This window comes from Gigantopelta aegis, chromosome 4 (assembly GCF_016097555.1).
Source record: "Gigantopelta aegis isolate Gae_Host chromosome 4, Gae_host_genome, whole genome shotgun sequence".
NCBI lineage: Eukaryota > Metazoa > Mollusca > Gastropoda > Neomphalida > Peltospiridae > Gigantopelta > Gigantopelta aegis.
The window spans coordinates 61,087,762-61,098,903 of NC_054702.1; the positions used below are offsets into that span (position 1 = coordinate 61,087,762).

The window sequence follows — 11,142 nt, forward strand, 5'->3', positions numbered from 1 at the left end:
ATTCATGAAACGATATTAATTGCTGGTCTCACTTCTTTTGAGTTTGAAACAAACTGTTATACCGTCAGTTTCCTCTGGGTGTCTGCCTCTTTCTCTCTGTCTCACTCTTTCACATTCTTCTATCTGTTCATAATATTTTTCACTAAAATAATGTTCCTAATTACAAACACGGTTTATATTCTTACAATATTCTTATTTGTTTACGGTAAACAAAAGATACATATTTAAACTAGACTTTGAGAGACTGCACCTTTTCAGCTGCCACTGTATTTTAATGACTAAACAGACAAATACAAATTATCTTGTTTAGAAAGCACATTAACACACCACCATGTTTCTTGTCCTGATGTTTAGTAGCTCAAACTGTATTTTACTTCATAATACATAGGGGCGAGACGTAGCCTAGTGGTAAAGCGATCGGTTGATGCGCGATCGGTTTAGGATCGATTCCCATCAATGGGCCCATTGGGCTATTTCTCGCCCCAGCCAGTGCACCACGACTGCTATATTTTGGTATGTGTTATCCTGTCTGTGGGATGGTGCATATAAAAGATCCCTCGTTGCTAATCAAAAAGAGTAGCCCATGAAATGGCGACAGCGGGTTTCCTCTATCAATGGCTATGTTGTCCGTAACCATATGTTCGACGCCATATAACCGTAAATAAAATGTGTTGAGTGCGTCGTTAAATAAAACATTTCCTTCCTTCCTAATACATAATTTTTCGTGCATACAAAATTACAGGGAAAATATATTTAATGTGTAATTTTAGTTTTTTGGAAGGCTATAGTAGTCGGAAACATCTTACAATGGAAACAAACTCAGGACAGTAGCTAAATGTCAGACATTTAATTATGCATTTAGTTTGTTCAGATATATTAGATCTGCAAAGATCTGTATGAATATTCATATACAAATATTTCACAGTGGCGTGTGATAGAAAATGTTTACAAATCCGTTCCGTTTTGTTTTATCTTAAGTTGTTTATTTGTATATATATATATATATATATATATATATATATATATATATACTCACGGAAAAAAGTTCCTGTGCATCATTAAAATTTCAGTAGGACTTATATTTTTTTAAATTTATAAATATTGTGATTTACATAGATGTACTATTTATCTGTTAAAAGTACGGTGATCCTCTCCTGCCTTCTGAACGTGAAGTACTGTCTACACAATGCATGGTGCGGTGATGTACTGATGTACGGTCATGGTCGTACTTTGTTATCACCTAAACGGTTGCTTTCAGTTCTTCCACTGATTGGCCTTAACTTAGAGATGCATTAGGATGTTAAACGTATCATTTCCAAATCATTCCATATGTGCACTCGCTTAATACTGACGATTTGCTGACGTGGCGTCACGTGTCGACTCCCTAAACATGGAAGATCCCTAGTATCCCTAAACTGTCGAGAACATCTCCGCAGATATTGCATAGTGTTCTGATGAACACCAATGAATACCAAAATTACTAGCAACAGCGTTTGTGCTGTTATAACCTCAATCATACCCATCGTTCGAAGGAGTCTGGGAGGCGTGGCATCACACTGACGACGATCGGATACCAACAAAAATATTTTTCTGAGTGATGAGAATCCATACAATAGTTTTAAAGTCCAATGATAAGAAAAATGACGTCAAACAGGAGCACGTGACCAAGAATGCTAGTAATGCAAGTGTGATCACAAAGTATGAATAGTTTGTGCAATTGACAGGACACCGTTGGAATATCGACGGGAGTGATTACACGTTCAGTTACTAAAATTTTTATAACCAGATTTCAAGTAAATTATATTCTATATGCAATCATTTGATGCACAGGATTTTTTTCATCGAGTATATATATATATATATATATATAGAGAGAGAGAGAGAGAGAGAGAGAGAGAGAGAGAGAGAGAGAGAGAGAGAGAGAGAGAGAGAGAGAGAGAGAGAGGAGAGAGAGAGAGAGGAGAGAGAGAGAGAGAGAGAGAGAGAGAGAGAGGGGGAGGGAGGGAAGAGAGGGAGAGAGGGTGGGGGTCGTCATACATACATACGCATGCAAAATGTTTCTGTTACATATGCATTTGCTGTATATCCGTCGGTGGGCCCATTGGGCTATTTCTCGTTCCAGCCAGTGCACCACGACTGGTATATCAAAGGCCGTGGTATGTACTACCCTGTCTGTGTGATGGTGCATATAAAAGATCCCTTGCTGCTAATCGAAAAGAGTAGCCCATGAAGTGGCGACAGCGGGTTACCTCTCTCAATATCTATGTGGTCCTTAACCATATGCCTGACGCCATATAACCGTAAATACAATGCGTTGAGTGTGTCGTTAAATAAAACATTTCTTTTTTCTTTCTTTTTTTGCTGTATATTATCAGATCCTGTCTCCCAAGATGTGAAAACGTCCAAAGCGTGCTACGGATCGGATCCATTGTGTAATTCTCACAATTTGACTTGCCATGGCAACTCTGTTCACATAAAAATATTGAATGCTTCGTTCGGTATAAAGAATAACGATCGCTGTTGGACGGGAGTACTTTGTCAAACCACTTACAATATGTGTTGTTCTCTAAAGACATCTGATTTGTTTGTTTTATACAATACCAGCCATATGCTAAATTTGACTCGGAAATGTTCTGACAGACGTCAATGCATTTTCGCTGCTCCGCGGACTACGCGCATCGTCAATGGAGGTACTAAGAAAATATCTAGCTATTCAGTAGTCCACTACTCGTGTTTTGCTGAAACAACAAATGAAGGTATGTTTTAAAATTATTGTTAGCAAAATTTATATATAGGCTACATTAAAATATCCAGAAATGGAATGAATAATATACAGCTATTCTCAGTCTAAGCTAGATTATTAAAATTTTAATAACTAAAAAGGCTACATTGGCCGAAAACATGCTACAATGGCTATACACTTAGGATTGTACTTTTAAACAACGCGTTGGCGTGTCGTTTAATATTATTTTCCTTTCTGATTTTGTCAGGTAGTTTTTATTAAGTGTATCGTTTTAAATGTAATCGATTTCTTTTTATAATAGCACCTGCAGCATCAGGATATAACGTTGGAGCTATCGTAGGTAGTGTGATCGCTGTTATTGTTGTTGCTGCCCTTGTAGTTGTAGCTGGATTCTTCTGGTACAGGTTTGTATTATTTTTTTCGGTTTGTTATTGTTTCTTTTAATGGTTGATTTGTTTGATTGGTTATGTGGGTTTGTTTTTTGTTTTTGTTTTTTTGGGGGGAGGGGGGTTGGGGGGGTTGTTGTTTGTTGTTGTTTTGTTTGGGGGTTTTTGTTGGGGTTTTTTTTTTTGGGGGGGGGGGTCGGGTTGGGGTGCGGGTTTGTAAACGTTTTATTTAGTTTGTTTATACTGTAATGAATGAAGCTTTACGTAAATACATCTAAGAGTAATTTTATATTTTTAAACGAAAACGGAATAGTATGCCAAAATTTAAGTTTATCTCCAAAAGTACATTTTTGTACGTACACCTGGGAGGTAAAATCGTATGTAGTGGTAGAAAAATACAGTTTTGACAACTAAAAGACTGCTAAATAAGACAAAAATGTATTTAATATGTAATTTTAGTCCTTAAAAGTTCTGTTACTCGGTAACATGTTACGATAACAGTCTCGTTACTCTTGCATTATTTGCTCGTGGGGCGGGACGTAACCCAGTGGTAAAGCGTCCGCTTGATGCACGGTCGGTCTGGGATCGATCCCCGTCGGTGGGCCCATTGGGCTATTTCTCGTTCCAGCCAGTGCACCATGACTGGTATATCAAAGGCCGTGATATGTGCTATCCTGTCTGTAGGATGATGCATATAAAAGATCCCTTGCTACTAACGGAAAAAAATGTCGCCGGTTTCCTCTCTAATAAAACTATATATCAAAATTACCAAATGTTTAGCCGGTGATTAATAAATCAATATGCTCTAGTGGTGTTGTTAAACAAAACAAACTTTAAACTTTAATTGCTTGTTGTAATAATTATTATATTTCACCTCATTTAACATGTGAAAAAACCCAAAACAAAAAACAATATTTACACTTTATGTATGCATGTATGACATATGAAAATGTTCTTTCACACCAGTACTGCTACTACTACTACTGCTACTGCTGCTACTACTACTACTACTACTATTATTATTAATATTATTATTATTATTATTATTTATTTATTATTATTATTGATATTATTACTATTACCATTACTAATACTATTACTAATGTTAATACTCATATTAATGCAAATACTAATACTATTACTCTTTAACGATTTACATGATTTACTTTTGAAAATAGGTATGTTGTATGCACTGTGTATTTATAATGAGAGATGCTCTCATTTCTGATAAATGTGTAGCCTACATGGTTTATGTTTGGCGCAAAATGTCAACATGAGTTCTCTTTATTATATGTTTGGGTTAGTTTTGATAATTATATGCTAAACGTCACACTGTAAAAGACATACATACAGTGATATAGATAAAAGGCGTATATTGATATTCATTTACCACTGCATAATATAATAAATGCACCCAGTCAAGTAATATTTCGCAACAAATATGTAGCCAAAACATATTCCAGGCTAACAAAAGTGATACACCTTATTGCTTTCTAAATTCTTTTGTTGTGACGTGTTCTTAGGAACGTTCGTGAGTTTATTGCCATTGTAAGATATTTGTGGTTAAGTCTTTTTAAATAGTAAAATTGCATATTATATACATTTTCTTATTTAGAAAATAAGTGTCTGTATAATCAATGTGTTTCTGGTCGTGATACTGTTTGTTGTAGCTCAAACTTCATTTTACTTCCTAATATTATATCTATTCCTTACGTACAAAAGTATTGGAAGTAAAATCCAGTTTGTACTACCAAAAAGACTAGGACATCTATGAACACCATGTATAACAAGAAAATGTATTCATTATGTATTATCAGTCACTATTATATATATATATATATAATATATATTATAATATATATATATATATATATTATAGTATATATATATAGATATATATATATATATATATATATATAATATATATATATCTTTTCTTCTTGTTCTTTTCTTTGGTTGGGTGTGTATGTGTTCTATTTTCTCTGTCTCTTTAATTCTCTCTCTCTCTCTCTCTCTCTCTCTCCTCTCTCTCTCTCCTCTCTCTCTCTCTCTCTCTCTCTCTCTCTCTCTCCTCTCTCTCTCTCTCTCTCTCTCTCTCTCTCTCTCTTTCTCGCTTTCTCTCTGTCTCTCTCGCACATCCCAACCAGTGTGTGTGTATTGCACATCGTCCATGCTCTATGCCACGAAAGGTTCCGAGTATGTCTGTCTCGGGATTCTGCATCTGGATAGCCAGGAAACCCAACCCGGGACAGATCCATCAATGAAAAATTGGTCTATGTAGCTGGAGTCTCCGGTAACGGTTTCGAGTATTCAGTGGTTGTTGGTGTAAGTTCACTTTTTTCCATGCTTATTTTATAAGCCCACGGAAGGTAGTTTTGCGAGTACACACCACACACCGGGACAAACACACATCCACAGCATACACAACACAAACACACATCATTCTGGTAACAACACCCCTGGGAAATGTTACGTGCAAAAGGACAATCCACTTTGGTTACCAACCGCACTAGGCAAGTATGAACAGTGGTGTTTTTTTAAAAAAACAAATGTGTTAACAGGTAATTATCATTCTACAATGACTGGTACAATAACGTTGATTAAGGTCTTGTAGCGTTGATCATTCTAATAACTCAATGTTTCTCCCATTAACTTGGGTGATATAACACAAACATTTTTAACACTGACCTGCACACCGTATATGCAAGTGACCATTAATTCGGTTTACAAGCGTAGCCTACTACTATACGTCAGTGATTATGATTAATTACGTTATTTTATTAATTATTATAAGTTCATGCTGAAAACTATTCTAATATTAATCTATTTAAACTAATACTAAAACTCTGCCATACTTTCCTTCACAGGCCATTATGTTGTTATCCTACACTGGGTCTATATAACCAGTGAAGTAAGCTAACAAATGTTGGCCAAGCATATCCCGTCTAACAAAACACCTTTTCTATTTAAGATTTACGTGTGAGTGTTCTGAGGAACGTTCACGTTTGTTGTAAGATAATTTGAAAGTCTTTTCTAGAGTAAAAGTACCTTATTAAAACTTTTTCTATTTAGGAAAGTGTCCTGTACAATAAATGTGTTTCTGGTCGTCATGCTATTTTTAAAATAGTACCTGACCTTTTCATCTCCTACTTTATAGTTTTTCCTACGACGGAAATGGTGTGGGAAGTAAAACCAGTTTGTAGACTTCAATGAAAGACTAGGATTTATAGAAGGCCGTGTATACATGGAAAGGTAAACCATGGTAGCTCATGCATTACTATTAGGGTAAAACATGTGTTGCCGAATAAAATAATAGAAAAATAATCATATTTTATATATATATTAGAAAAAGTGTGCACAATATTAATGCCCCCTGTTTGTCGGTGTAGTGTTGAAATGACTTGGTGCTTCCTTTGGATTGTGGCAAGTATATGTCCGATGTTTGAGAGACAAACGCAGGTTCGATTTTTACATGGACGACACAACTCTAGGCAGGGACAAGCCAGATCTTTTATATTTATTTATATAGAATAGGACAAAAATATACATTATTGTCCTCAAATTGTTGCCTATGCAGGGCCTTATATAGATTCGTATTGTGCCTTTAACAATTCTCTCCTAACCTCAATACATACCTATAAATCACTTCTTACAGTTCTGTCACTAATGGGGAAGTACGTTAATATCTTATTATATAAATGAAAAGCCACATGACTATATAATAAAAATATATAAAGAGCTCAACGTTTGTTAAGATTTTTGCTTGATTTTCTTCTTTTGTTTCTTTTCTTTGGGTGTGTATGTTTTTATTTTCTCTGTCTCTTTAATTCTCTCTCTCTCTCTCTCTCTCTCTCTCTCTCTCTCTCTCTCTCTCTCTCTCATCTCCTCTCCCTCTCTCTCTCCTCTCTCTCTCTCTCTCTCCCTCTCTCTCTCCTCCTCATCTCCTCCTCTCCTCTCTCTCTCTCTCTCTCTCTCTCTCTCTCTCTCTCTCTCTCTCGCTTTTTCTGTCTCTTTCGCACATCCCAACCAGTGCCCAATTGGTCTATTAAAAGCCGTGGTATGTGCTATATCCCTTGCTACTAATGTAAACATATGTAGTGTGTTTCCTCTGACAACATGTCAAATTGACCAAATGTTTGACACTCAGTAGCCGATGATTAATAAATCAATCTGCTCTAGTGGTGTCGTTAAACAAGCTAAACTTTATCTCTGCTATAACAGACGTTTGTGTCAAACACCTAGTATGGATTACAGTCTGAAATTACGTCGTTGAATAGAAGGAGTCTTCAAACAGAGAAATGTGTAAACAAAGTGACAACTAACAACTGATTATCCCCATTAAGTTAGATGTATCTTTAGAGTGGGTGTTTCCGTAAAACCGTTAGCTCATATAGTGTTACGAAGAGTAGAGAGCATTCAGTTATTAAAACAAATTGTCTCAGGTAATGTTGATGAATTGTTTCTTAATGTCTAGAGCAAGACAACATGCGATTTATAGCAGGCGGTGATCACCATTACATGCATTAGGGATTAGGGTGTCTAAAAAAAGAAACGAAAATATTTTTATGTAGCTACATCTTCTGACAGCGAGCGAGAGAGAGAGGGGGTGAGGGGGCAGGGAGGAGAGAGAGAGATAGAGAGGGAGAGAGAGATATATATAGATATAATATATATATATGTGTATATATATATATATATATAGAGTATAGATAGATATATATATAGAGATATAGAGAGCGAGATTGTATATATAGAGAGAGAGAGAGAGAGAGAGAGAGAGAGAGAGAGAGAGAGAGAGAGAGAGAGAAGAGAGAGATTGTGTTTTTTTATCAGTGTATACTGTGTGTGAGAGAAGATTGTGATAGAGACAGACAGATTCACGGCTACACCTATATTTGTGCCCGTATTCACAGCAACATTACTTTTAACTCTCTGAAAGACATTGTTATGAAATGAAAGTTTGTTTAAAGGTACATTGTAGATCTGTAAACTGCCCCCGGCTAATAGAGCTTTTTTAGCGTTTAAACTTGCACATTCTTTTCATTTTCGTCATAGAATTTTAATACCTATCTATAATTTTCCTAATGCATATAAAATGATAGCTAAGTGAAATCCGGTTTGACAAGATTAAGACGTCTAGAAGTACAAAGAGTGGCATACACGTCTACTCTAAGCAATAAAATGTAAACTCAGAGGCGGATCCAGGATTTTGTTAAGGGGAGGTTCTAAAAAAGACAGATTGAGTTTGTCAGAGTGTTCCCGAAGAGAGCGGGATCGGGGGTAAAGATGCACCTCGGAAATGTTTGAAATGAAGATGCCCAGAGAGATCTTTTTAGGGCAATTTAGTGTTGTACATTATGGATGATGAATTTTGCGGAAAAAAGTATTTAAAATGGGCACTTCAAATGAGCGGGGGTCTCACGACACCCCTATGACATTCCTCCCCTCTTTGGATCCACCAGTGTAACTAATATGTATATAATAGGTCTGATTGTACTGGTTAAACGGACTATATCGGTTGGAAACATGTTAAATATGTATAGTCTGTGGTACACAGTAAGGCATATCCCTTTTAATATCATTTTACGTACATCCTGGACAGTTGTATCCTGATTCGTTTCAGGTTACTAGATTGCTCAATGCAATAAATCATGCAGATCACTAAGTAAACATATCAGGTGTACATTCAGCTAGCCATTTTTCGCTAAACGCTTTCCAAAGGAAGAAGGAAGCAATATTTTCTTTAGCGACGCACTCGACACATTTTCATTACGGTTATATGGCGTTTGATATATTATGGTTAAGGACCACACAAATAATGAGAGAGAATATCCGCTGAAACCACGTGATGTGTGAGGTATTCTTTTAGGTTAACAGCAAGGGATCTTTTATATGTATCATACCACAGAGAGGATAGTAGGCCTACATACCGCATCCTGTGTTACACCAATTGTGGAGCATTGACTGGAACGACACATAGCACAATGGGCCTACTAACTCAAAAGTGGAGCCTACGTGGATTGTGGCATGGTTATAGCCTTCTGGCGGTCATCAGATGGCTGAACGTAAGCGTAACCCAAACCCCTGAACACTCAATCATTTGATGAACGCCAGAAGGCGTGAAACTCGATTCATGACAAACTCAGGCTATAAATATGATACAATACACACACACACACACACACACACACAACACACACACACACATTTACAGAAACCATAAAAGTGATATTCAGTGAAAAGTTATATTTTCACTGTATTTTAGTTAAAATATATAAATTATATTTATATTTTTATGAACAAGTTCATGATTCAGTTATCTTATTATTTTTACGATCTGATTTTGGAGGCCATTGTCGCTTATTCGTCTTTTAGTTTAATGATTACCAATTCATCTCGTCGTATTTGAAATTGTTTTAATTTAATCAATTATAGGCCTACTTATAAAATGGATATGATATGCAATTACGATAGAATATCTAAAACTGATTCAGTGCTAAGCCAAATAACGCAATGTCCAGTCGTTGAGTATAAGTTAAAGTTAAACTTAGAGTTCGATATTGGGGTTGTTGTTGGTTGTGACCCCTTCCCGACCCCCCCCCCCCCCCCCCCCCCCCCCCCCCCCCCTTCTTATACGCTTATGTTACCCATAACGGTGTCACTGATTCATGATTTACTTTAAAATTATATTGTTTAATTTTTAGACGTCGGCAGAAGGACCGCACTGAACCTAGATCAGACAGACAGGTCCCGGCCATATCAAAACCTACAGAGCCTTACATGATCAACGGCATTTACGTCCAAAACACGGAAACAGACGATTACGCGCGGATAGACGAAAATAAGCTGAACGAGACTGCCGCGGTTGTGTCCCCTTATGAAACTGCATCAGCAGATGAATTTGCCAAGGGAGGTAAAGACGACCAGGATCGAGAGACAGAAGAGGGATACACGTTAGCCAAAGATGTACCAGACGTTAGAGCGAGTCCAGGTGAGGTGAGTGCATCAGCAGATGAATTTGCCAAGGGAGGTAAAGACGACCAGGATCGAGAGACAGAGGAGGGATACACGTTAGCCAAAGATGTACCAGACGTTAGAGCGAGTCCAGGTGAGGAGAGTGGTAAGGGGCAAAACCGCATCGCAGTTGACGCCGGTGAGGAGGACCAGTACAACCGAATTACTTTCCAGCCAGCAGAAGTTCGTCCGCAACCCAATTATAGTCACGTGGTCGGTTCGGGCAAACAGGAAAACGAGGACCCCGACTACGACCATTTTGATACTAATACCGGGCATGGACGTAATTATATAATTGATGATTATGACGTCACCCATATCTGAAACCACACTGCTACCGATGCGGTAGAAGACCACGGTTAGACCAGCTTCTGGGGCGGTGCTTATATAACACTTTTAGAGTCCAGACTCGATCTCAAATGATGTCACGCGCATGCAGTTTGTAATGGCATTGTCATGACATTAATGTCTCAGACTCTATTAGAGTTTTGAGTTTAGACTCTAAACGTTTTATAAGCACCAGGCATGGAATGATAAATGCCCACCTATATGCTTTAAAATAAAGATATATACAGGCGTTTTGAATCTCGATGAACTAAGAAAAATTTACATAATTATAAACAGGACTCGTTTCAAATATTTTGAGATAATGTTTTGTGTCAGTATATATATATATATATATATATATATATATATATATATATATATATATATATATATATATATATATATATATGTATATATCGATTAATACTGCTCAGTGTCCGTGTTGATAATTTTTAAAGTCATATTGTCGATCACAACTATCATAAATGTGGGATTATGTTCCCATACATTGCTATATTTAATGTTTGATTTATTACAACAAGTTCTATACAATTGCGGTCTGAATAAACTGACTTAATACATTTGTATGGTTTCGCCATCAGCAATTCTTAACTATGAATATAAATTTAAAAATTGCCTTGCCACTACAAATTTGGTTTGCTGTACATTATT

General features: G+C 36.7%; 1 protein-coding gene across 1 annotated transcript; it reads left to right on the forward strand.

Annotated features, from left to right (window-relative positions):
* The first annotated feature begins 2,430 nt into the window (after positions 1-2,430).
* Positions 2,431-10,822, forward strand: LOC121372157. Its single transcript, XM_041498430.1, has 3 exons — positions 2,431-2,756; positions 3,045-3,147; positions 9,834-10,822. The coding sequence occupies exons 1-3, from the start codon at positions 2,555-2,557 to the stop codon at positions 10,465-10,467; spliced, it is 939 nt and encodes a 312-aa protein (XP_041354364.1). The 5' UTR covers positions 2,431-2,554; the 3' UTR covers positions 10,468-10,822.
* The last annotated feature ends 320 nt before the right edge of the window (positions 10,823-11,142 follow it).